This window comes from Lampris incognitus, chromosome 12, assembly GCF_029633865.1.
Source record: "Lampris incognitus isolate fLamInc1 chromosome 12, fLamInc1.hap2, whole genome shotgun sequence".
Taxonomy (NCBI): domain Eukaryota; kingdom Metazoa; phylum Chordata; class Actinopteri; order Lampriformes; family Lampridae; genus Lampris; species Lampris incognitus.
In genome coordinates, this window is record NC_079222.1 from 13,124,479 (window position 1) to 13,152,036 (window position 27,558).

The 27,558-nt window shown below is 41.5% G+C and overlaps 1 protein-coding gene across 1 annotated transcript in view; it reads right to left on the minus strand.

The window, feature by feature from the left end:
* The window catches only part of lamc3 (laminin, gamma 3), a 168,902-nt gene extending 152,830 nt beyond the window's left edge, over positions 1–16,072 (minus strand). Inside the window, exons 1-2 of the mRNA XM_056291207.1 lie at positions 15,508–16,072; positions 7,610–7,914 (exon numbers count right to left, since the gene is read on the minus strand). Of these exons, the coding sequence (XP_056147182.1) occupies positions 7,610–7,914; positions 15,508–15,910 (708 nt within the window). The 5' untranslated portion in view covers positions 15,911–16,072. The remainder of the gene's footprint in view (positions 1–7,609; positions 7,915–15,507) is intronic.
* Between the last annotated feature and the right edge of the window lie 11,486 nt (positions 16,073–27,558).

Consider the following 27,558-nt stretch of genomic DNA (forward strand, 5'->3'; position numbering starts at 1 on the left):
TTTAATTTTCAGTGTTTCCACTCAGGTTTTTATGCACAAGTTGACAGTGTGCATAAAAAAGGTGGATGGAAACTTAACTTGTGGCTACTTAGTTGCCTTAAGTAGCTGTAGGGGCTTGTCATTCATATCAAACTGGCTTCCTTTTAAAGTCTCACATTTTGGGAACGCAAGAGAAAAAAAAAAAAAAGGAAAAAAAAAACATATTTTTGGTCCATTAGTCTAGAGATAACTGGCCCGGTCTGTGTTCGAACCGACTGCTTTAAAAACCAGATCACACGAACAGATTTGGAATGGGTTTGGACAGTATTTGTGCCTGGATAGTAAGGAAAACCTGTTGAAGGAGGTTGATAGTAGAAATAACAGTTTAATGAAAGTAACTGTATGCAATTTTAGAAAAGTTGAGGAGAGCAATAAGATACACAGCTAAATTTATCAACTGTTGTGGACTTGAAATCAACTAGAACAGACCAGTAATTGTCAGTAATACTTTTTTTTGTTTTGTTTTTATCTGCAACATATAAACTTGTAACTATTTTAGGGGTGTGAACTTAAATAAATTAGCACTTATTCTCAACATTTTCGGATAAAAATTATACAGTATGCCTTTTTACCCCATGACTCCTCTCATAACACCAAAAGCTAGTGCACAGAGCAGGAAGCAGGAGTACTCGCTGACTTCAAATTGTAAAGTATCAAACAAAGCTTTTTTTCCTCTATGATTGACAATGCACTTTTGAATACAAAATTTCGTTTTCAAAAATGTCCCAACGGATCTCTTGATGAAAATAAAAATGTATATGTTCTTATGATGAAATTGCTTATCACTGGAGCTGTAACAGTTGAAAAACTTGAGCCAGTGATTCGAGCACTGAGGAAAAAGGATGCATCCTTCAGAGAAAAAAAAAGTCTTCTTGGTACCACAAGAGAAAACTGCACACGGAAGGAGTGGAGGTTTACATATCTCTGGTTTCTTATCATTCCTGTTTGAATAAGGGCTGGTGCAAAGAAAACACAGCTTAATCCTCAGCCTTGAAATCTAACATTTGAGCCCACTTTTATCCCACTGAAGTAACTAAAAATTCCAAGAAAACAGTCCATAGATTTATCTATAAGAACATTTGTCCCTACTTGAAATTCAAATTACATGACTTACTCTCTTGTAATGCCTTTTTACAGGCACAGCCATAATAATAATTGATAAAGACTCTACAAAGCAAATTAAATAAGTGGATTTTTTTTCTATTAAAATTTATAGTTGTAACCCACAGAAGACAATCCACAAATATGTACCATGATTCTCAAATATTTCACTATTAACCAACATTTTTTTATTTGTGCTGTGTAAAGTCATATCCACAAAAATAAAGAGTGATTTACAAATATGCATAATTTGCTCTGCAAACACATTTTACCGTCACATAAAAATGTAAGAGGTTATACAAATGGAAATAGTTTCGCCACTACAAGTACATGTAAAGTGATATTTATGCATTTGTGGATCCATTTTTACATGTAAAACGGTTTCTGCACATTCGTGGATGGCTTCCTGTCAGTTTGTGTGCCCTGTGACATTTGTGATTTCCCTCCTATTTGTTAGCGGATTTTTGTCTTATTCTTATATTCGTACCACAGCAGATCGGTAGAAAAATCCACAAATTTGTGGTGTAGTACGGAAGCCCTAAGCGGCCATGCATTCATACATTTTATTTCCTCCGTTTTCCCGTGATAACGAGTTAATTTCCTCTGTTTTCTAGAGATCTCGAGTTATTTATCTCGTTATCTCGGGAAAACGGAGGAAATAAAATGTATGAATGCATGGCCGCTTAGGGCTTCCGTAGTGTAGTTAGTAACTTCACCAGCAGGTGTTCTCACACACACACACACACACACACACACACACACACACACACACACACACACACTTAGATTCATTAGCTAATTAGCTTCCATGTTCTGCAATGAAACTATTCCAAGGCCATTTGGTCAGATACATTTCAGTGATATAACGCCACTTACAGCTTGTGCTTCTGGCTCCTCCTTTACAGATGGAACAGCCCTGTCTTTTAGCACTAGCCTAGCCAAAAATCTGGCGTGAAAAAATAAACACATTCGCATGTGGCTGTCAGCGGCCTGAAAAAAAGAACCTGTATCTAATGTTTTCTGGTGCTTTCTTCTTTAGGAAAGATGAACAAATCAAAATTCCAGCATTGGACTGTGCCTGGTTCAGAAACCAGTTCTCGGTAAAATGAAGGGGTAAACGGTTGGGGTTGTACTGCTTGGGAATAGTGGTAAAAAGGACTTTTAACCACTGATTCTTCGTTTCGCACCGAAGAAAATGTCGTCTTCTCGACATTGCGATACGTGCTAACCAAACACATCCCGGTGTTGCACCAAAATCTGCGACCCACCTGCTCTACCTTTCTTTGAGGGTGGTCCAAACTAGCCGTTATGCAGGCATTATTAATATGTGTTAAATAGTGACAGATAAGTAACAGAAGAAAACGCTGGACTAAAACTGAGGTGTTCCAGGCAATGTTTTTGTCAGAGAGAACATCTTCCTTTGGTGTGGACTTTGGGCTTTGTAACTCTTAGATGCACTCCATAGCTTTAAAACACACTAAAGGAAAGTGGAAAAACACAAAAAGCATGATATGACCTCTTTAACAAGTTTCCTTTGTAAACAAGCCTCACATGCAGAGCGTTTGCCCGATGGAGCTTTAAAGAATGAAGTCACCCTACTCTATTAATTTATATTAATTTATATATTAACATTAAACTATATAACCCTAACATCACCAGTTTATCAAAAAATTGAAAGCAAATCGCGCCTTATCATTAGCTGTTGAATTTACAATCAGCGAGTGAATGTATGAGAGTTGAGTATGTGTTGTGTGTGTGAGTGTATGTGAGTGGGTGCGTGTGTGTGTGTGTGTGTGAGAGAGAGAGAGTGAGAGGGATTCAAGTAAAATCACAGTGTAATTGGACAGTAACGTTAATCTTTGCTCTTTGGCTGTTGGGCTGTTTCAGACAGGAGGGTGACACACCATCTGGGCCCGGTGCCTTCCTGATGTTCTGTCTCTGCTGGCGTACGTCCTTAACACAGGTCCTGAGTGTGGCTCAGTGGTTGGGGGGGTCGTTGGGGAGGGGAGAGGGGCTGGCAGGGGGTGTAGCTGGTTGTGTGTTGTGGCCGGAGAGGGTGAGTGGTGTGAAAGTTTGCTTATCAAACCTGCAGGAAAAACCCATTTAGATTTGTCAGCCAGTTGATGGTTTTCTGCAGTGTGGGCGGATGGTCTCTTGTAGTTACTAATGTCTTTCAAACCTCTCCAGACTGATGCTGGGTCATTGGCAAAAAAAAACTTGTTTTTTACCTTTTCAGAGTAGCATCTTTTTTCCACTCTGATCATCTCCTTTTGTGAGTGTATTTCTGGCTTTGTTGTACCGGATCCTATCTCCATTCCTGTAGGCTTCCTCTTTGGCCTTACAAAACCGCCTGAGTTTTGCTGTGAACCAGGGCCTACTGTTGTTGAAGGTACAGAAAGTTTCGGCGGGCACACTCATGTCCTCACAAAAGCTGATGTAGGCTGTCACAGTGTCAGTAAGTTCATCCAGGTCTGTAGATGCATCCTCAAAAACACTCCAGTCAGTGTGATCAAGGCAGGCCTGGAACTCTGGTTTTGACTCATTGGCCCATTTCCTCCCAGTTGTGACTAAAGACTTTGCAGATTTTAGTTTTTGCCTGTGGGTTGGGATAAGATGGATCAGACAGTGATCAGAGTCTCAGGGCTGCATGGGGGACAGAGTGATAGGTGTACTTTAATATTGTGTGGCAATGATCCAGAGTGATTTGGTCTCTGGTGGGACATTTAAAATGCAGTCTGTATTTTGGCAGTTCGTGGCTGAGGTTTGCTGTTAAAATCCCAAAGGATAGAGAAGGGAGTCTGGATATTTGCACTCCATGTTTGTAATGTGATCAGCCAGGTGTTTGAATGCCTCTAACACAAGCCTGGGGTGGGATATAGACACCGACCAGAGTTAATGATGGAAATTCCCATGGTGAATAGAATGGTTTACAGTCAATGAAAAAGGTCTTTAAGTGAGGGCTGCATGATTTCTTCAACACTATGACATCCATACACCAAGGTTTTTCCTGCACAGAGGAATTTTTGGTGCCCCCAAAAGAGGTTTTAGCGAGGGCCAAATGAAAATCACCAGCGCCAAAACGATAAGAATTGAGAATAAAGATAGCAATTCAAATCCTCTCCGAAAGTGTTTAATAGTTTGTTTCAAGTTCAGCCCATTCAGCCCCTCTTTCTTGTAATTTCCGTGGTTTGGACCAATAGTAATTGAGTTAACAGACAGGTTATCAGTATCTTAAACATTCTGGCTTCATATCTATGGGTCCATTTCGTGTCATGTCGGAGATTTCCCGCAATTGCGAAGAGTGAGCTCAGAGTGACAGCGCTGCTTGAGCTCAGTGACAGCGACGCTTGTTGTAGAAGGCAGCCGGCACATAGATAGCGGAGCTTTTTTGAAGACAGCCTTTGAGTCGGATCACCTGAGAGGTTAGTTTCCAGTGAAATTCAGCTTATTTTCTATGCACTGATATGAGTATAGCTAAATATTTCATTCTGGATTGCCAGTCACTGACTGTGTAGTAGAGTTACGATAGACCGAAATCACCCCCACCAGATGCTCGTCATCTCAACAGGCGCACATTAATTAAATTCAGCTTGTTTTCAATTTATAAATATCATGAGTAATGCTAGGCTATAAAATATGTATACATGTATAACCATGCCGTTCTTAATAATAAGAATTTGCGTATTATTGTATTGTCTGTATTGTTGTTGCAGAGAAAAAAGAAGGGGTTGTTGAAAAACAGTTGAGAGGAGGGAGAAAAAAACATTTTATGTTAAACTGTTGTAAAAGACTGAATAGTTTGTATTTGGGTGGCCTGCTTTATCTACATTAGTCTTAGAGCTGAATGTTTTATATTTGTTATAGTAACACACCATAAATTTTAGCTAGTTAGTTTCTTTTCGAGTTAACAGCTGTTCACATTAGCTAGAGTCAGCTATGTTGTATCGATACCTGCTGCAAGCTAACGTTATGTTAGTTAGCTATCAAAAGACCATGACGGGTGGCCAAGAAGACTCTTTGGTCATACTGTAGTTGTGTTTGCTCACCCACCTTTATTTTATTTATTTATAACCAAGCGATAACGTTACGGTATTATTTTCTCCACCACCACCTCCTCACCCTCACCCTCACCCTCAAACCCACTCCCTCTCCCTCAACCCCACTCCCCTCTCCCTCAACCTCTCCCTTCTCCCTCAATCCCACTCCCCTCTCCCTCAACCCCACTCCTCTCCCTCAACCCCACTCCCCTCTCCCCCAACCCAACTCCCCATTATGAATTATCTTTGCCTGCCTCAACCTCACTCCCTCAACCCCACTCCTCCCCCTCTCCCCACTCCCCTCTCCCCCTTACAATGTTGTAATAAAATTATTTTTTTTAACCAGTTTGTTAATTGGAGTTTCATTTACTCAAGCATAATAGACATTTTTGTTTATCAAATGGTTAGAATTAACAGGAAAACGCATAGATTTCTGTCAAATAAGGCAACACAGACTCATTGACTTTACTATTGTGCATAGTCGCGACGCAGACCGATTATGCTTACTGTCGTGCGTGGTCACCCCCCAAAGGCCAACTCTGAGCCAGGAAAAACCCTGCCGTACACCAGCCTTCATTTATGTAGAAGCATATGCCACCACCCCGTTTTTTCCGATAGCTCCGTTTTGCAGTCCGTTTGAAGGAGTTGGAACAGCGGAAGATCAAGTGTACTGTCCGTTATATGCCCACTAAGCCAGGTTTCAGTTAGACACAGGGCTGAAGATCTGGAAAAGATTTTTTTTTCCTGTTCATGAATAGGAGTTCATCCATCTTGTTGGCTAGAGTGGACATTCGCCAAATGAATTGACAGTAGTGCGGTTCTTAATCCCTGCTGTCAGTTTAACAAGCACTCCGGCTCTGTTACCCGTTCGCTGTCTCCGTCATTAGTTAAAACGTTCAGTTAAAGTCGGTAAAGAAGTCTATTCAGTTTGTCCAGGGGACAGTTGGAGGCTTAAATGTTCTTCCCTGCTGTATAGGATCAGTGAGCGGGTGCTGGAAACTAAACAAATGAACAAAAACAGAAAAAGTACTATAGAGCGCAGAACCAAGACTACCGTCCGCGGTGTCATCTTGATGACAAATTAGAGACTGAATAATAAATGCATACAATATGAGATCAGTTTATTTGATGCCCTCCAAGTACAAATTGGTATATTTGGTCTCACATCTACACAATGGAAACTGATAGTCTGCCTTGTACGCATGTTCGGTCTGGGCATCTATTGATGCACATCTGAGTAGATTTTTGCCGTTGGACATAATTTAGTTCATCTAAATTTCAATATATTTAATATTATTTAGTTGTACATATTTTCCACTATATCGTTATGATGGTCAATTTTGAATTTATCAACAGGAAGTTAAGTCTTTTGAAAATCTGCAGGGAAGCTGAGTGGCGGTTGCATCCATACCAGCAGTAAAAGGAGCAAAAACCCAAGTGTATCTTTGTAAATTGATGATCACAAAATAATAATAATAATAATAAATCATCTGTTTGAAGTTATTAATACATGTGAGGTCTCCTGTAAATGTTGTGTCCAGATTAACTGATTCAACTTTCTGGGAGGTCTCCTGTAGGTTTAATCTTGGTTAAGGTTAAGATTAAGGCAAAGATTAGGTAAATTTACAACATTTTAGGTTACGGTTTTGCTAGCTTATCCAAAAAATGTCCCGATGCAAGCTGACGAGAACACGCATCAGGCACACAAGACTCTGACGCAGGACATAAGGCACCACTCCAGAGTGAAATACTAAGTTTTTAGGGAGTTCCCTTCCAGTACAGACTGTAGTTCCATCAGCTCATGTGAGGGAATGTCACCACTTGCTGGTGTTAATAGTAACTGCCCCTCACATTTGTGTTTTTCTACAGATTTGCTAAAAATCCGCAAACAAATAGGAGGGAAGTCACAAATGTCATATGGCCCACAAATTGACAGGAAGTGATCCACAATTGTGAAAAACCTGTTTCACGTGTACAAATGGATTCACAAAAGCATAACTATTACTTTACATGTATTTGTTGTGGTGAAGCTATTTACATTTGTAAAACCTATAATATTTTTAGGTGAAATTAAAATACATGTTTAGAGAGTAAGTTATGCATATTTGCAAATCACTGTATTTTTGTGGGTAGACGTTTGCACAACACACACAAAAAAAACATGTTTGTGGATAGGGAAATATTTGTGGATCATGGTACATATTTGCGGATTGTCTTCTGTCGGTTACAAATATTTAAGTCCAATAAAACCTTCCATAGCTTGTCTTTACAAACAGTTAAGTTGCAATAATAAAATAATCATATGACATAGGTTAGATTAAGACACGTTTCAAAATTGCAATTAAATGTGATTAACCTCATCTTATCACGTGATTATTAACTCAATTAAAATATTGAATCGATGGACAACATAAATACACACACAGGCTCACCTGCAACACTGGACTTTGGTCAAAGTTGTAGGCGCTGGGGCGTCCTTCAAGGGTAGAGAAAGCCACATTGCCTCCAGTCAGAGGAGAGATATCACTGAACTCATCTGTACACACGGCTGTCCGCTCATCCTCCCCAGGTCGAATGTAACCCTTGGGATCCTGGCCATAGGTCTTCTTACAGGAGGCACTGTAATATTGGTAGGGCAACCACGGACCACCTTCCTTGGTACGTTTGTAGATGGCAAAGCTCTCCGGTCGACTGGTGTAGAATTTTAGTCGCACGTAGGTTATCTCAAAGGCCTTCCCTATAGAAAACAGATAGGCTTAGCATTGTACTATGAAGCAGAATAATAGAAATAATTGCTGTAAGAATTAGATGGAATGAAGTTATTCTGTTAGATTGGGCTAATATGAGAGACAAATACTGTATGATGATAGTTTAGGGCCTAGGGGGCAGAAAGAGAAACAGATATAATTGCATTAAAGAAAAAAAAAGGACAACAATAGGAGATCAACTTAATTTCCCTTGCCTCTGTGCAGGGTAGATGAATGTCACGCCTACTGGTGTAAAATAATACCCAGGATTATTTTTTCAATATACAGAGCATAATGGGTCCCTGAAGTGAACAATAGGTCAAAGGAAAAAAAAAAATCTGTATGGTTATACAAACATCGTAGTCGCAGATGACAGGATCACCCATATGGGCGGGTATCACATCACTGAAAAGACTCTGTAGAGTTCCTCATTTAATTATTGAAACACAGTCTGAAATGGGTCCTGAGTCGTTCTGGTTTTCAAACAGGCGAGCAACAGACATCTTAGTGTAATCCTATTTCATGAGTATGCCAAGCACACCAACTGTGTCCTGGTGTATAAACAAAATTAGTCAACCAACAGATAGATTCACTAAAATACAAACCAGTGCTCAGGTTCGACGTGGGAATGAGCATGTCTTTAGAATTAAGCATGCCATTGATTAACACATCTCTGGTGACTTATTAGTGAGATGTGAGCCTAGAGACAGAGGCACAATGAAAACTCAGGGGGAAAGAGCGAGAGTGTACGGAGGTATATGTGTGTGGTTGGTAGTGTGGGATTTACAACACAGGTGTCTAACACCCTAAATCAGTGTTACAGCCTCTATCTTTGAGACTTAAAATGGAGTGAAGTGAAGTTCCTGTTTCGCAGATCTGGGCAAAGGAGGAGAAATACTCAGAATTTCATGAGAGTGGGTTTAACAGACTCTGGTAAGTTTTGCACAGTAATTGGTGTTGTGTTCTAATTGAAGCACCTAGCTCAAGTCATTTTTGAGTAAGTTCTTCTTTTTTTTCGGAGGGGAATACTACATGGAAAGATCAGTCTTATGAGCCTGGGCACAATTAAATAAGAAGTAAGGATAGGAAAGTATGTATTTCTGCATACTGCAGTCTGCATGAGTACTTGTGACTGCTAGATTGTTAAGCTTGAGTGGATGGCTGAAATTAGAGTATGAGTTTCCTCAAGTCTTATGTGATAAACTCAAGTGAAATAGGTATTATCAAATGATTTTCTGCCCATCGTTGACTCTATAGAAATACGCCCAAGACGCTACCAACAATTGTGCAAATAATTTGGAACTAGCAGACAAGCAAATTTCTTAGAAAGGAGACATATCCTCAGCCAAAACTGTTGGCTAACTTGAAGAGGGATTAACTAAGCAGACACAAATTGGAGTCAGAGTGAATCCATCTTGAAAAGTAACACAGAATCAACAGAGGCCTGATAGTCGGCTATAAGCACTCTTAACAGGCTTCACCAATGCTGTCTTTGGTGTCTTTTTCTGCATCATTACAAGGTCTTAGCCATGGTGCTGAGCATTCATAGAGGGGATGCCATCCTCTGGTACAGCAGTAATGATGTCAATTGCTCTGTTCTGCCAAATCAGAGCCAGACATTTCTCTTCTCGTCCCTCCAGCTCACTAATGTTATCTTTCCTTTAGCAGCCCAGAGATCATTTAAGTTTCATTTGTGCCCCACATGAGGCGAGCTTAGTCCTATTGGCACTGAGACAAAGAACATAAAAGACAGAAAAGGAGAATGAAACATTCATTGCAGATCCCTTGTGATGAATTGCAGACTAATTGCAAAGCATATTAGTATGTTTTCCTGCACGGTGTTTAATGACACATGATGGCATCATCCTCTTTCAGGAGTGGTTGTACTCCTTTTCACAATGTGCAATTGTATGTATTCATTTGTGTTTATGTGGGCACAAAATTAGGCCTCTGGATAATTGTTGTTTTTTACCCCCCTTTTCTCCCTAATTGTATCTGGCCAATTACCCCACTCTTCCAAGCCGTCCCGGTCGTTGCTCCACTGCCTCTGCCGATCCGGGGAGGGCTGCAGACTACCACATGCCTCCTCTGATACATGTGGAGTCACCAGCTGCTTCTTTTCACCTGACAGTGAGAAGTTTCACCAGGGGGACAAAGCGCGTGGGAGGCTCACGCTATTCCCCACAGTTCCCCCTCCCCCCCTGAACAGGCGCCCAGAGGAGGCAAAAGTGCAGTGACCAGGAAACATACCCACATCCGGCTTCCCACCCACAGGCACAGCCAACTGTGTCTGTAGAGACGCCCAACCACGCCATAGGTAACACGGGGATTCGAACTGGCGATCCCTGTGTTAGTAGGCAACGGAATAGACCGTTACGCTACCCGGACACCATTGAATAACTGGATTCTAATTAAGAAATGCAATATATATGACAGGCCCCACAAAATTACACACAGCAAAATAGAGAAATGTTTCCAATGTAGAGTTGTCTTGAATACTTGGAAAATACTGCAATGTCTATCAATCTAAATAAATGATCCAGACCGAGTCTAACCCAATTTTGAGCAGCTTGACTAGATGAAGAGAACGTACACCCTGAAAATGAATACAAATCAGGAGATTATTCGGGCAACAAAGAGGTAAAGGTTGCCCCTCAAGAACTGACACCTTCCCACATAAAACCAAGCTAAACTACCAAAGTGAATGCCTTTATCAACTCTACTAAACAGTGTCTTTGAGTAATTATTATGTTAATCAGGTGTTTTGTAATGTAATAAAGCAAAAAAGAGAACGTCAACACATAAGTGTGAGACCATAAGCACCAGTTGAATGACTCTGGTTAAATAATCAGTTGAACAATTGGAAAACAAGTCTTGATGTTTTCAGAAATGATCTCAATTCAAAAACACAGCTCAGATCACAAAGTTTATTTCCCAAGTAGAACTTGAATGTGATTCTATACATGTGGACAAAGCAACTTCTTTTATTAAGAACAATTGCATGATTTGGGCAGTAAATTTAGCAAGTTTCCCATCTGAGGATTGGCTGAACTTATTTCATAAGTTTGCCATTCATTCAGTTAACCGGCTCGGGACGTGATGTGAAATGCGAGCAAAAGAAAACCCAATCTTGAAATGACCCTATGACTGATAATAATCGGTCAAAAACCTACTGTTGAGAGATGAGCAATTATGCAGTAACACCTACAGTTTTTAAGACAATGAGCAAATATTTCCGGTCTTACAAAGGAAAAGCTAATAACCGTTATTTTTTAAACAAGGTTTATTTTCAATTTTCAAACACAAACCAATCGACCCACAACTACAGCAAACCTCCTACTGCTCACCCACCCACCTTCCCAACAGACCCATACAAAATCCCCAACCACACTCCCGCCCCGCCTAGCATGCCACCCGAAAAAAGATTTATCAAATAAAACCATAAAAAACTAACAAAATTAACAAGTAACAACCATAAATCAAATGAACAAATGAAAAAGGGAAACATTAACTAAAAATATGTAAATAAATGAGCAAAAGGGAAAAGGAGAATAGAAGAGAGAATGTTGAGATTTAGCGTGTAAGCCCATCAACCCTGGCCACCAACCGAGCATCATCCACAGGGTCTAAAAAGAGCTTCCATGCTGAGTGGAATTTGGATATAGATCCTCTCATGGTATATCTGATCTTCTCTAATTTCAGTGACTGCGTAACCTCTGCATTCCAACATGCGAAAGTAGGGGGGGAAGCCTCCTTCCATTTGAACAGTATCAATCTCCTAGCTAATAGAGCGGTGTAGGCCAACAGATTAACCTAAGTAGCATTTAAACGTGCACCAGCTGGAACGACCATTCAGGGGAGGAGGTTCAATTGGGAAATGTAAAACAGTGGCCAAGGCCTTAAAGATGGAACGCCAGAACTGAGTTAGTTTCGGGAAGGACCAGAACATATTGTAACGTAAACAGATAAATAGACTCAATGGCCCTTGGCTAACAGGTCGGACCCTTTAGTCCACTGGTTAACGCATTCGCCCGTGGTGTGGGATACTCAGGTTAGCGTCCCAGCTGTGGCGGTTCCCGCACTGCCCTCTGAATTCGCTACATCAGTGTCAGAAGTGGGATGGTGAGATGCCATCAGAAGCTTCCCGAAGGAGGGGGTAGTGTAGCGACCACAGATAAGTAGACTTGCTAGCCCTTGGCTAACGGGTCAGACCCTTTAGTCAACTGGCTAGCATTGTCACCCATGGCTGCGGCGGTTCCAGGCTGCCCTCCGAATTCGCTACAATATGTAAGAGACTGGCAGTGGCTTGTTTGCATCTGTCACATGTTGGAAGTTAATATTGGTTAATTTTAGCCAATTCCAGGTGTCCAGGTGGCACAGCTGTCTATTCCATTGCCTACCAACATGGGGATGGCCGGTTCGAATCCTTGTGTGACCTCCGGCTTGGTCCCTACAGACACAATTGGCTGTGTCTGCGGGTGGGAAGCTGGATGTGGGTATGTGTCCTGGTCACTTCACTAGTGCCTCCTCTGGTTGGTCAGGGTGCCTGTTTGGAGGGGGGGGGCGAACTGGGAGGAATAGCGTGGTCATCCCATGTCCTTTGTCCCCCTGGCGAAACTCCTCACTGTCAAGTAAAAAGAAGCGGCTGGCGACTCCACATGTATCGGAGTAGGCATGTGGTAGTCTGCAGCCCTCCCCGGATCGGCAGAGGGGATGGAGCAGTGACCGGGACGGCTCGGAAGAATGGGGTAATTGGCCCAAAAAAAGTACAAGTAGGTAGAACAATGGGGGAAAAAAAGCCAATTTCTCTTTGCATCAATGAAGGCGGTGCACTACCTTGAACTGGATTACACCATGTCTTGTGCATAAAGAGGAAGAGTGTATCCTCTTAATAAGTAGATCCCATGTTTCCTCTGGAATGGACATTTCCATATCACTCTCCCATTAGTTGGCAGCACTCTAAACATAATATTTATAAACATTACTTAAAAGGAAGCTAGGATTCTTCTAATCACCAAATTCATGATATGGCATTTCTTTATTTGATCTAGCAACTTTCAGGACTTGTAATTGGTATCATATGCTATAATTGGATATAATAAAGTATAATACACTATATTTATAATGAAATATAATACATTAGAATACAATTTTTATGTAAAACATAAGTGACCAATTGTTACTTATTAATGTGGGGGTGGCAAGTGATTCAAATGTTGCTTGCATTAACTTTTACAACAAGAATTTGTCGCTAATGTGCAGAATGATGTGGCTGTGAGGAACTTATGCCAACTGTGGCAGATTTTTATCACTGTCTGAGGCAGGATGTTGCTTCCCTTTGACAGCACTGAATGAGAACCAGCTGTAGACATCATTGTGTGTTGTTGTTGTGTGTGTGTTGGTGTGTGTTTGTGTGTGTGTGTTTAAACTAGTGTGCACACGTTTGTGTATGTGTGTGTGTATGTGCATGTGCATGTGTGTTCCGGTCCTCCTCTCAGTCTTTGTGGGAAAAATGACCCCAAATCCTCACCAGCAAATCAGCCCTCACTGTTTTTATTTTCCCTCTTCCTTATTATGTTTTGTTTACTCCACTTGAACCAGCCTGACTCCCCCTTTTCTTTCCTCCCCTGCACGGACCCATCCTGACCTGGCTGCAATGTGTGTCCCCGAATCTCACCGCTGTGTTTATCATCCCTGTATTTGCCCTCATTCCACTCGGAGAGGGCTTGTTTTGTTTGGAAAGGGATAGAGAAAACAGGCAAGCCGAAGACATATCCCTGCAGCACCCCAGATGGGCCATAGATCTTTAATATGGACCAAAGAGATGCCAAAGAGATACGATGGGGGTTCTCGGATATGGAGTTACATGAAATATGTGTTACATAAATATAAACATCCTCCCATCGCCCAGGGTGAATCCAGAAGCAAGAAAGAGACATCAGACAGAACATGTCTATGTAGCAGACAACAGAGAAAGGGCAAATGCCTATTCAGTATGAGCTGCAGAGACTTGTGTGTGTTGAGAAGGATTTAAGAAAAACAAACTCTCCAAACAATGTGAGACATAACACTGTAGTAGCGGCGGTCCCTTTCTCCCAAAGAGAAATAGCCAGAGATTACAGACAACAAAGAAACAAAGCACAAGACCTCTCCTTGCCGGCTGGAAATCGATATCCACCAACTGATGAAGACACTTAATGCTCCCACACAATGTGATTTAAACAGTTCCTCTATGGCCACCACAGAGAGATTTTCAGTCCCTGTTATCATTTTCTCCCTCTCCTTCTCCTTTCGAATAGAAGGTTTTTTTTATAGGTATCAAGGGGTTGGGTGCGTTTGTGGCATTTTGTTACATCTACAGAGCCGGGGAGAGGGTACTTTGATTTGACAGGAGAAATCCCAGGTCGGCACTCAATCTTTCCTACCTGGCTGATGCGTGTGGGCATGTACATATCAAATGCAAGAGATGAATGGGATGAGGAAAGGAAGTCTTATTATAGATGTTGCTGGCACTGGGAAAACATGCCATGAAGGAGAAAACATATGGGAAAATTATTTGTGTTGTGCGGCGTTAGAATGGATTTGATTATGATTGACATTTAAGGTCTGTTGCCTACCAATAATTCTCTAAAGCATGATGCTAACACTGGTTCCTATCCTTTACTCCTCGTCCTATATTCTCAAAGCATTCCCATCATATTAAACACCTTAACTTTATCTGGTAGTGTTGTTGTCCCTGCTATCGAGGGTTTTAGGTAGGAAAGCGTTGTGAAAAGGTTAGGACCCGTGGTGAGTGATTATGATTTAATATCTTCTACATTTTCCTGTACTCTTAGCTCACTCTGTCTGCTGAATATGTTGTTGTGAATATTTCTTTGCAAAACAAAAAAAATCCCTCCTTTCCCACTACTAACCCACAAAATTCCCAGACATGCCCTCTCAGCTGTGTGCTTGCAATTACTCAAACAGCATGACTCTAAGCCACGTCTGGGGCAAAGTGGGTTTTCCGAAGAAACTTCTGAGTCATTACGGAGGAATACAAACTGCGTACCCCAAGAGATATAGCTCTTCTGCATTGTTCTGCTTTAGGGATTTCTTATTTGGCTGATTGGCACTTCACATGATTATATTTCAAGTGGTTGACTCTAACAAAAAAAAAAAGTAGAAGTGAAATACTGACAATACTGAAACTCTTTCAGTGTGAGAAAAATACATCATGCATTGCCTTGAAATCCCAACAACAGAAGGATTGATTGCCAGACACCTCTCAACAATGGAAACTGTCTGCTTCTGGTAGAGTGATACACCCATTATTCAAATTCAAATGTTATCCCAAGGCACAGCAAATGCAGTGCACATGAACAGCAGTGTGTGTTAAATTCTTAACTCATCGTCTTAGAGATTTTAAGCAAACTAAAATGGGAAATTTAGGTCATATAAGTACAAATAAACCCTAAGAACATGCATACTTTATCGGGAATCCTCAGTCTAAGCACAGTGGGCAGATTACCAGCTACACTGATTCAGATTTAAGAGTTTTGAAGGAGAGACAGTGTAGAAAAGGTGCGGCGCTTTGCTCTTACCGAGGTGGAGGGTGAGGTTGACTGAGTTGGGGTGTTGAGTGCCATAGTACATGGACTGACTCTGCCACCATGTGGGCTCGTCGTCCAAATGGAAGTCTGTCAGGAGGCTAGCACTGTGGTTGAGACCTGGGTCTGCCGCATCACACTGATGACACAACCGTGTTGAGCCGGTCTGCATGCAGTAGTCCTCAGGTGGGGAACCACACACATTGGAGGCCAGCACAGAGCGGTTGAACGCTGCATTCTCAAACTTGGGCATGCAACGGCTCACATTGCCTTCCCCATCATAGCACAAGTCCATGGCACCATGGACAAAGACTTGACAGTGTAGCCGAAGAGTAACAAGCAGGGCTAAGAGAAGAGGCTTGGCAGTGACCAGTCGTGTTTCCATGTCTACAAGCATTTCCAATCACATTCACGCTTGAAAACATTAAACCTTAAAAACAAAACAAAATAAAACATACGCATGCAGATCCTCACAACTGAAAAGTAATCTAACCATATGGGGGAAAAAAATAGCCTTGGACCTTTCTTTTCCCTTGCTCCCAGCTCCTATCTCCCCTTTCTGTTCCTTTCTTAGTTTCCAAACATGCTCTCCTTCTGTAGACTGGAATGAAGTTAGTTGGGAAACCCCTCTCATCAGGGATAGGATGAAAGAGCTAGAGGAGGGATGGGTGGGGGGAGATGAGTTGGGGATTGGTGGGTTGCAGAGAGAGGCCGCTGGCCATGGAAAATTTCCCCACCTGCTGGCTGGAACAAACACTGCAAAACTGCCCTCAATGGACTTACATGGGATAGTAAGTGGGATCTCGTCTGATGTGGAAAACCGCTGTATAACACCACTGACATACCATATTGAGTTTGCGTAACCTTTGGATACTGTGACCGAGTTTGAGTGCCAGCGCACCTCTATCCACAGCATTTGCAATATCACTGTTATGGTGATAAATGTACTTGCCAGTTGGCACCACAGCAATATATTCTGGTAAACACAGACTGGAATGTGCTGTGGAGGACCCCGTGTGCCAAAAGTCTCCCGAGTCTTCCTTCAGGAGACACAGGTTGTTTTCATATAGAAGCAGACAATGATGCTTGAGAATATCTGTTTCCAATTTACTTCAAGCGAGGGAAGAAAGAAAATTGTGCTACCTTATTTTTGGCAGCCATTGCGGGCAGTGAGGGTTGGCCCCTCTGATCCCGTTGTTCACATTCACTGATGTTCATCACTGACCATAAATAATGCAAAAAAACAGCTTTCATTGCGCTGTCACTGTATACAGTGCAATTTATGTTCTGTGAAATATCAAATTTCCATGGATTTGTCAATTAAAATGCATGTTTAGGATTAGTATTACATAGTTTACAGAAGGGAAAGTAGTCAGAAACTCCACCAGGTGATGAAGTAGCATTAAGCTGAAGCTGAGTGATCATATGACAACAGGTTTTTTTTTTCTGTCTTCAGATGGTACTCTTGTTATTACTGCGGATTAAGTCACAAAGTTAAAAAAAGAAATGTGGCACATAGAGCCATAAAAAACATCAGTCACGATAAAACAGTGTAGAGAGAAGAGGGAAAAAAAAATCCAGGTGACAAATATTAAGAGGATAAGATGTGGACTTCCTGTGTGCCGCTTGTTCAAAAAGAATGACGGATAAATTCAAAAGAAAGAGAGAAGACGAGAAAGATGAGAGTGAGAGGGGGGGGGGGATGAAGAGCTGACGTAAGTAGCAGAACAGACAGGATGAAGACAGCGAGAGAGAGAGATGGAGACTGAGGAAGAGGTAGCGTGGACACAGGCATTCGGATGCTTTAAATTTATGATTCTAGAGGGATTTACTGCAGAGTCTCTCCCATATCTCCTTGTGATTGCTCTGATTTATTGGAGCTCCGTCACCGCTCGGGCAGGGACATTGTAAAGGGGACCACATCAATTTGCAGTGAAATCCTCTGCTGACTTCAGCTGAGAGCACCCAGGGCTTAAATTCTGTTTGACTGTGGATCTCCCACTATGATGAAAGAGAGACTAATGCCTCTGCTAGCAGGCTCATATGATGACAACACCACACCTATTTTTTTTGTATATGTTTGAATACGACATTTGTAGAGATGTGTATACATTTGAACCAGCATGTGTGCTGGCATGGGATAATAGTGTGTGGGTCAGTATGAACATGTGCTCACTATGATATCCATCCATGCAGCCATCCATCCATCCATCCATCCATTATCTGAACCGCTCTCATCCTGCTTTCAGGGTCGCGGGGATGCTGGAGCCTATTCCAGCAGTCATTGGGTAGCAGGTGGGGAGACACCCTGGACAGGCCACCAGGTCATCACAGGGCCCACACACACACACACACACACACACACACACACACACACACACACACACACACACACACAAACACACACACACACACACACACACACACACACACACACACACACACACACACACAGTTCTTCTGCAGAGAAACATGCTTGTGACTTTATCTGTGACAGAACTTATAGGGTGGCAAATTAAATTCTGACAAAAACAGCTTCAAAATAAACCGTTGTATCCTTGGCTTCAAAGCCGAGGCTGATATTTGAGTGGTCTACGTAAATGAACTCAGCGTGGGGCATCACTGAGATGAGTGGGAATGCATGCGGAGGTACCCAAGGAAGTCTATTACTTATACCCCCTACTGATTTGTAATCAGAAATTCAGCTGGACACCTGAAGGGGGTGGCAGGAAAGAAGATGGACCACACAAAACATAGCCAAAGACGCAGCTGGTCAGAGACCAGAAATGCTGACGACATATGTCTACTCCACAAACACAACATATGTTTGGAGAACAGATATTTATTACAGGTGTGCACGCATGCACGCACGCACGCACACACACACACACACACACACACACACACACACACATATATATAAAACTTTTCTAAAATTATGTTAAAGTAATTTATGAAGGAACAAAACCAAAAAAGCAAAAATAAGAATGAGACCAAATAAGCAAGCGTAAAAAAAAAAAAAACGATGAATAAATAAAAACAAATATCAAACATAGGTAAGAGCTTTCACAAAAAGAAATGTTTAAGGCTGAGATTTAAAGAGTGCTAGAGACTTGGTTTTTCTTGGTTCAATACAACAAAAGCCCAATCACCCTTCGTAAAAAAAGAAAAAAAAAAAAAAAAAACAAGACCTAGGAATAACCAGCAGGGCTCCATCTGCGGATCTTAATAGTTGAGAGGGCGTATAACAGGTCAATAAATCAGAAATTACGTAGGAGCAAGATCGTTTAAGGCCTTAAAAGTGAGCAATAATTTTTTAAAATCAATTTGATATATCAGGGAGCCAGTATAGAGTCAAGCACAGGAGTGGTATGGTCATGCCTCTTTGTCCCGGTAATGAGCCATGCAGTGGTGTTTTGTAACAACTGCAGACGGTGGAGAGAGCCCTTGTTGATACCGAAGTAAACTGTGTTACAATAGTCAAACCGAAAATATATAAAAGCATGTAAAACTTTTTGCAGATCAGCAATCCATAAAAATTACCTAATTTTGGAAATAACCTTAAGCAGGAGAAAGCATGACTGAACAATATGTTTGATTTGATTATCAAAACCGAGGTTAGCATCAAATATTACTTCAAGATTCCTTGCAGCATGCTTAAGACTATACGACAAACCACCAATATTAGTACCGAAAGGGCTGATGGAAACTGGGGGACCAAACAGAATAACTTCAGACTTATCATCATTAAATTTAAGAAAAAAATCGTACATCCAGGATTTAATGTCAGAGAACCAAGTTGTGAGATTTGCTAGGGCATTAGGATCTGTGGGTTTTAATGTCATGTATAACTGAGTGTTGTCAGCTTAAAAAAGGTAAAACATCGTTATTTTGAATGAACTGACCAAGGGGCAGTATGTATATAAAAAACAGAAGGGGGCCAAGAACTAAGCCATGAGCGACACCACAACCCATGTGAGCAAGTGAGGGAGTAGAGTTACCCAGACCAACAGAAAAAGTTATGTTGTTCTGGGTAACCCTTAACGCTAACCCAAGTCTCTTGGCAATGTAAGAGAATGTTGTGATTGACTGTATCAAAGGCAGCACTTAAGTCTAAAAGAACTCAAATCTAGCAGTAGTGACCTTAACTAGAGCTGTCTCAGGACTATGAGTTGCTCTAAAACGAGACTGGAAACTGTTAGAAATATAATCAGTGTTCATTAAAAAAACATAAATTGAGATTAAATTACTCTTTCCAGAACCTTAGATAAAAAATACAATTTGGAAATTGGGATGTAGTTAGGTACAGGGGATCTAGTATATTAGGTTTCTTCATCAATGGGTGAACACTGCCATGCTTAAAACTGTCTGGAAAAGAACACCAGAGGCCCGAGATTTATTAAGAATTTGCAGAATAATGAAAGTTGAAAATGATTTCTAAGATGCAGGAGGAGGAGTTCATATTGGAGACTTTACTCTCTAACACCGAAATTGTAATTGGTTGAAACTGGGTTAAAGAGGCAGCATTGACAAGGGGAATACAGTGAATGCAAAAGCATGGCTGGATTTGCAAAATGAGTGAGAACTTTTTCAGACAACTCAACATCAGGTTAGCAAAAACAAAAGGAGGGACCATTAATAACAATCAATTTAGGATTAGGATTGTGGTTATTTATTGATATCAGTTCAGAGAAGTACAATGATCTTGCATCCTTAACTGCCTTCTGGTAAGTTAACATTTGGTTTTTAAGGGTGTTAAGTGCTATTTCAGACTTGTTGACCTTCCTTTGTCATTCTGATTTTCAACAGAGTCGTCTAAGGGTGCGAGTTTGATCTTTCAAGTCAAGTCAATTTTATTTGCATAGTCCAATATCACAAATTACAAGGCAGGGGATGTTATTTGATTTTTGCTTGCTCGTTTTAAACTGTGCAATTTGGTGGACGATGGATAGGCACTGATCATTGAATGAATTTAACAATTTAACAGTTTATATGGATGGGGGGGTATAGAGGGATTAAAGGATGATGAGTTAAAAGCATCACAGCATTTAAGTGCAGAGCCATCATTCAGAATGTGAGAGCATGTTTTAGGATAGTGACTAGGAATAGTGAGCTGTAGTGGAGCTTTGAAAATTACAGCTTTATGGTCAGTCACAAACATATCCACCAGATTAAGAGACTCGAGAGAGTAACCAGATGAGAGTACAAGGTCTAAATTGTGACCCTTGGGATGTGTGGCCCCTTTAACAGATTGAATGTGGTTGAAAGTGTCGATACAATCCAAAAAATGTGAAGTCAGGGAATGGGAAGCACAACACACATGAATATTGAAATCACCAAGAATAAGCACCTTGTCATATTTTGGCATGACAATAGATAAAAGGCCAGAAAACTCTGAGATAAAACTAACTGAATTAGGGGGCCTATAAATTAAGATACAGAGTAAAGGGGGCAACTTAGCCAATGAGGATGCAAAAGCCAGTGCATTCTTAGTGCCGGTCCCAAGCCCGGATAAATGGGGAGGGTTGTGTCAGGAATGGCATCCAGCACAAAACTTTTGCCAAATCAAATATGCCGGTCAAAAATCAGATTTGCACACTGGATCGGTCGAGGCCTGGGTTACCAACGAACAGCAATGGTACTGTTGGCCAGCAGGGTGTCGGTGGAAACTACGCTACTGTTGGGCAAAAGAGAAGGAGAGGGTGAAAGCACATCCAGAGTCAGCGGGAGAGGAGGAAGGGTAAGGGTATCTAGGTGAAAGTCAGAACTTTTAATATTGGCACTATGGCTGGTAAAGAGAGAGAGCTGGCTGATATGATGAAGAGAAGGAGGGTAGATATACTGTGTGCGCAAGAGACCAGGTGGAAGGAGAAAAAGGCCAGAAGCATCGCAGGTGGTTTTAAACTCTGGACCCAATTACTTTTAGAGATGAAGAGAGTGTCGGACAGAGTGATGAGTATGAGGCTGGAAACCGAAGGTGTGTTGACGAATGTTATCAGCTCATGTGTCCCGCAAATAGGGTGTGAGATGGAAGAGGAAGAATAATTCTGGAGTGATTTGGATGAAGTGGTGGGGAGTGTACCCAAGGAGGAAAAAGTGGTGATTGGAGCAGACTTCAATGGGCATGCTGGTGAAGGGAACAGAGGTGATGGGGAGGTAATAGGCAGGTATGGTGTCAAGGAGAGGAACATGGAAGGACAGATAGTGGTGCATTTTGCAAAAATGATGGAAATAGATGTGGAGAATACATATTTTAAGACGAGGGAGGAACAAAGGGTGACACATAAGAGTGGAGGAAACACAGGTGGATCATATCTTATACAGGAGGCAAAATCTGAAAAGGGTCAGGAGAGTGCAAGGTGGTGACAGGGGAGAACAAAGCTAGGCAGCATCGGATAGCGGACTGTAGGATGACTTTGGAACCAAGAAGAGGAAGAGAGTGAAAGCAGAGCCAAGGATCAAATGGTGGAACTTGAAGAAAGAAGGTTGTTGTGTGGAGTTCAGCAAGGAGTTAAGACAGGCACTTTGTAGTAGTGAAGAGTTGCCAGATGGCTGGGCAACCACTGCAGAAATTGTGAGAGACAGCTACGAAGGTTCCTGGTGTGTCATCTGGACAGATGATGGAAGACAATGAGACTTGTGGTGGAACAAGAAGTACAGCATATTTTAAAGAGACATAGGTTGATAAAGAAGAAGTGGGATAGTCAGAGAGATAAAGAAAGCAGACAGGTGTACAAGGGGGTGTTAAGCAAAGAGAGAGGTGGCAAAGGCAAAGGAAAAGGTGTATGGTGAGTTGCATGAGAGGTTAGAGACTAAGGAAGGAGGAAAGGACTTCTACCAATTGGCTAGACAGATGGACTGGGTTGGGAAGGATGTGCGGCATGTTAGGGCGATCAAGCATAGAGGAAATGTGCTGATAAGTGAGGAGCATGTGTTGAGAAGGTGGAATGAGTACTTTGAGGAGTTGACAAATGAAGTAAGAGAGAAAGAAGGTTAGATGGTGTGGGGACAGTGAATCGGGAATTGCAGTAGATTAGTAATAAGGAAGTGAGTGCAGCTATGAAGAGGATGAAGAGGGGAAAGGCAGATGTCAAGATGACCTACCTGCGAAGGCATGGAGGTGTTTAGGTGAGATGGCAGTGGAGTTTTTGAATAGATTGTTAACACAATCTTGGAAAGTGAGAGGATGCCTTAGGATTGGAAAAGACGCATACTGGTACCAATTTTCAAGAATAAGGGTGACATGCAGAGCTGTAGCAACTACATAAGTATAAAGTTGATCAGCCACGGCATGAGGATATGGAAAAGAGTAGTGGAAGCTAGGTTAAGAGGAGAGGTGATGATTAGAGAGCAGCAGTATGGTTTCTTGCCACGAAAGAGCACTACAGATTAGATGTTTGCTATGAGACTATTGATAAGAGTTTCGAGAAGGTAAGAAGGCATTACACTGTGTCTTGGTGGATTTAAAGAAAGCATATGACAGCATGCCGAGAGAGGAGGTGTGGTATTGTTGGAAGAAGTCGGGAGTGTCAGAGAAGTATGTAAGGGTGGTGCAGGATATGTATGATGGCAGTGTGACAGTAGTGAGGTGTGCGGTTGGAATGACAGATGGGTTCATGGTGGAGGTGGGATTACATCAAGGATCGGCTCTGGGCCCTTTCTTGTTTGCAATGGTGATGGACAGGTTGACTGATGAGATCCCGCAGGAGTCTCCATGGACTATGATGTTCGCAGATGACATTGTGATCTATAGTGAGAGTAGTTTAAATACCTGGGGTCAACGGTTCAAATTAACAGGGAGTGCGTAAGAGAGGGGAAGAACAGAGTGCAGGCAGGGTGGAGTGGGTGGAGAAGAGTGTAATGAGTGATTTCCGACAGAAGGGTACCAACAAGAGTTAAAGTTAAGGTTTACAAGATGGTAGTGAGACCAGCTATGTTATATGGTTTGGAGACAGTGGCACTGACGAAAAGACCTAAGGCAGACCTGGACATGGCAAAGTTGAACATGTTAAGATTTTCATTGGGAGTGATGAAGAAGGACAGGATTATGAATGAGTATATTAGAGGAACAGCTCAGGTTGTATGGTTTGGAGACAAAGCAAGAGAGGCAAGCCTGAGATGGTTTGGATATGTGCGGAGCCGAGATGGTGGGTATATTGAGAGAAGGATGTTGAAGATGGAGCTGCCAGGGAAGAGGATAAGAGAAAGGCCAAAGATGAGGTTTATGGATGTGTTGAGGGAGGACATGCAAGTGGCTGGCATGACAGAGGAAGATGCAAAAGATGCAGGAAGAGATGGAAACAGGTGATCTGCTGTGGTGACCCCTAACGAGAGCAGCTGAAAGTATTAGTAGTACTAGTAGTATTAGTATTTGTATTAGTAGTAGTAGTAGTTGTAGTAGTAGTCCTCACAGTCCACACACTCCACACAGTCCTCACAGGGCAATGTTGGCATAATTTTTGGTTAGCTTAGCCACAGGCTAGAAACAAGCAACACACAGCCCAAGCGCTACAGAATCAGAGGATTCAGTACGATCAAGTCAGTGTAGGAGCTGAAAATTAAAGTTAAAAAGTTAACATGTTGAAAAGTTAAAAGCAAGCAGACCAACAGAAAAACAAACCATCAGCTAGGAACTGATAGGGTGCTCATTACCGAGAGAAAGAGGCATGACCATGTCACTCCAGTGCTTGCCTCTCTGCACTGGCTCTGTGTTATATTTCGAATTGATTTTAAAAAATTGTATTGCTCACTTTTAAGGCCTTAAACGGTCTTGCTCCTACATACATTGCTGATTCATTGTCCTGGTATATGCCCTCTTGACCATTAGCTCCACAGATGGAGCTCTGATGATTATTCCCAGGTCTTGGTTTGTCACAAAAGGTGATCGGGCTTTTGCTGTTAGAGCCCACACTATGTAACTTCCTTCCTATCATTCTAAGACAAACCAAATCTCTAGTTTCTTTTAAATCTTGTCTTAAAACTTTTCTTTTCGTGAAAGCTTTTCCAAACATTTGATATTTTTTTTTATTTATTCATACTGTTTTTATATTTACTCTTAACTTATTTGGTCTTATTCTTATCTTTGCGTTGTCTGGTTTTATTTGTTTATAAATCACTTTGTAACATTGTTTTAGAAAAGTGCTATATAAATAAAGTTATTTTATATATATATATATATATATATATATATATATATATATATATATATATATATATACACTCACTGGCCACTTTATTAGGTACACCTTGCTAGTACCGGGTTGGACCCCCTATATATATATATATATATATATATATATATATATATATATATATATATATATATATAGCGTTTTTTTTCCAAAACCGTCAATAGTGTTGATAAAGTTGCTCAACTCATGACAAGCAGAATATCAATACAGATGCAGGAAAAAAAGTTCTAATACATAGCAGGTTTTATATATATATATATATATATATATATATACACACACACTCACTGGACACTTTATTAGGTACACCTTGCTAGTACCGGGTTGGACCCCCTTTTGCCTTCAGAACTGCCTTAATCCTTCGTGGCATAGATTCAACAAGGTACTGGAAACATTCCTCAGAGAGTTTGGTCCATATTGACATGATAGCATCACGCAGTTGCTGCAGATTTGTTGGCTGCACATCCATGATGCGAATCTCCCGGTCCACCACATCCCAAAGGTGCTCTATTGGATTGAGATCTGGTGACTGTGGAGGCCATTCGAGTACAGTGAACTCATTGTCATGTTCAAGAAACCAGTCTGAGATGATTCGAGCTTTAAGACATGGCGCGTTATCCTGCTGGAAGTAGCCATCAGAAGATGGGAACACTGTGGTCATAAAGGGATGGACATGGTCAGCAACAATACTCAGGTAGGCAGTGGCGTTGACACGATGCTCAATTGGTACTAAGGGGCCCAAAGTGTGCCAAGAAAATATCCCCCACACCATTACACCACCACCAGCAGCCTGAACCGTTGATACAAGGCAGGATGGATCCATGCTTTCATGTTGTTGACGCCAAATTCTGACCCCACCATCCGAATGTCGCAGCAGAAATCGAGACTCATCAGACCAGGCAACGTTTTTCCAATCTTCTATTGTCCAATTTTGGTGAGCCTGTGCGAATTGTAGCCTCAGTTTTCTGTTCTTAGCTGACAGGAGTGGCACCCGGTGTGGTCTTCTGCTGCTGTAGCCCATCTGCCTCAAGGTTCGACGTGTTGTGCGTTCAGAGATGCTCTTCGGCATACCTCGGTTGTAATGATTGGTTATTTGAGTTACTGTTGCCTTTCTGTCAGCTCGAACCAGTCTGGCCATTCTCCTCTGACCTCTGGCATCAACAAGGCATTTTCGCCCACAGAACTGCCGCTCACTGGATATTTTCTCTTTTTCGGACCATTCTCTGTAAACCCTAGAGATGGTTGTGCGTGAAAATCCCAGTAGATCAGCAGTTTCTGAAATACTCAGACCAGCCCATCTGGCACCAACAAACCATGTCACGTTCAAAGTCACTTAAATCACATTTCTTCCCCATTCTGATGCTCGGTTTGAACTGCAGCAGATCATCTTGACCATGTCTACATGCCTAAATGCATTGAGTTGCTGCCATGTGATTGGCTGATTAGAAATTTTCGTTAACGAGCAGTTGGACAGGTGTGCCTAATAAAGTGGCCGGTGAGTGTATATATTATATATATATAAACAAACAAACATAGATCTTGACATAGATAATGCAGATATTGATAATGCACTACATGTGGTCTGATAATGTCCGAGTCACTGTGTCACAGTGATATTGGTGAAGCCAGTCTTTATTCTAAGAAATTAAGACCGATTTCTGTCAAACTGTGCTAGATGCAGACAGATATTTCTTCATTCCTCACACGTCTTTTCTTTTTTACCCCTCCTCTCATCCTCTGCTTGTGCTGTTCTCTGTCCTTCCCTCTCCATCCTTTCTTCTCTCCTCCATTCCTCTTCTTGATACCTCAAACTCAGTTTTTCCTGTCTCCTTGTCTTCTCTCTCTCTCTTTACCACATCTTGCTTGTTACCTCCATATTTCCTTCACACATCCCCAACCCAACTGCTACCTCCCTTACTCTCTTTCCTCTACCCCTTCCCCTGCTGCTGCAGACAGCTACTGCAGATGGCTGTTGTGATGAGAGATGTCTTGCACACAGACTAGCGCATACGGCCTTCTTTTTATTGTGACACAATGTCGTTGTGATGAGTTACCCTTTCAAACAGTGATCTAATATCATGGCTGTCACCGGTTCACTTACCAAAGCACAAGTCGGCTACTACATCCCCTCGGGGAAGACACAACCTGACAAACTAATGAGCGCTGCACACCCACAACAAACTCACAAAAAGTCTTAGTGAAGTCACACTATTACTAAATTTTCCTTCATCTTGATAGAACAAAATCATATTTTTTGCATAATGTTCTACGTATAAGCCCTGACTTGAGGTTTATACTCATAACCTCTACCAGAGTTCAAGAGTTCACAATCAATTATACAAAAATAGAGGAGTATTAAATAATCTTGTGGCATGATACACTTTTGCTAATGCTATTAAGCAAGTTGGTCACTGTCTCTCCAAATGTCAAAGCCGTATAAGCTTTCTTGTTCTGCATCATTGCTTGTACTAATTGCCATCTTGTGTCTTATTCTTGGTAGTGTTTTATATAACTCTGATTGTTGATGGCATGCATTTAATATATGCATGGGTGTCCATGCATATAAATGTGACCTCTGATTTGCACTAATGGCTTTCTTGAAAAGGTTGTGATGTTTGCAGTTCACTGTGTCCTCTAAATTAGCGGTATTCCTCAATATGCAAAATGTAATAAAAGCCAACACTTTCAATTAACTTCTAAAAATATTTTCTAAATTAAGTTATACAAACTGCTATGTTTAACCTCATGTTGCAAACCTTCCCTCAGTTTTGTGCTCACGCGAGCTAGAGTCAATAATCCTTAAAAGTCGTAGGCTCATGACCAAGTAACAACGATAGTGTTAACAAAACCTCTG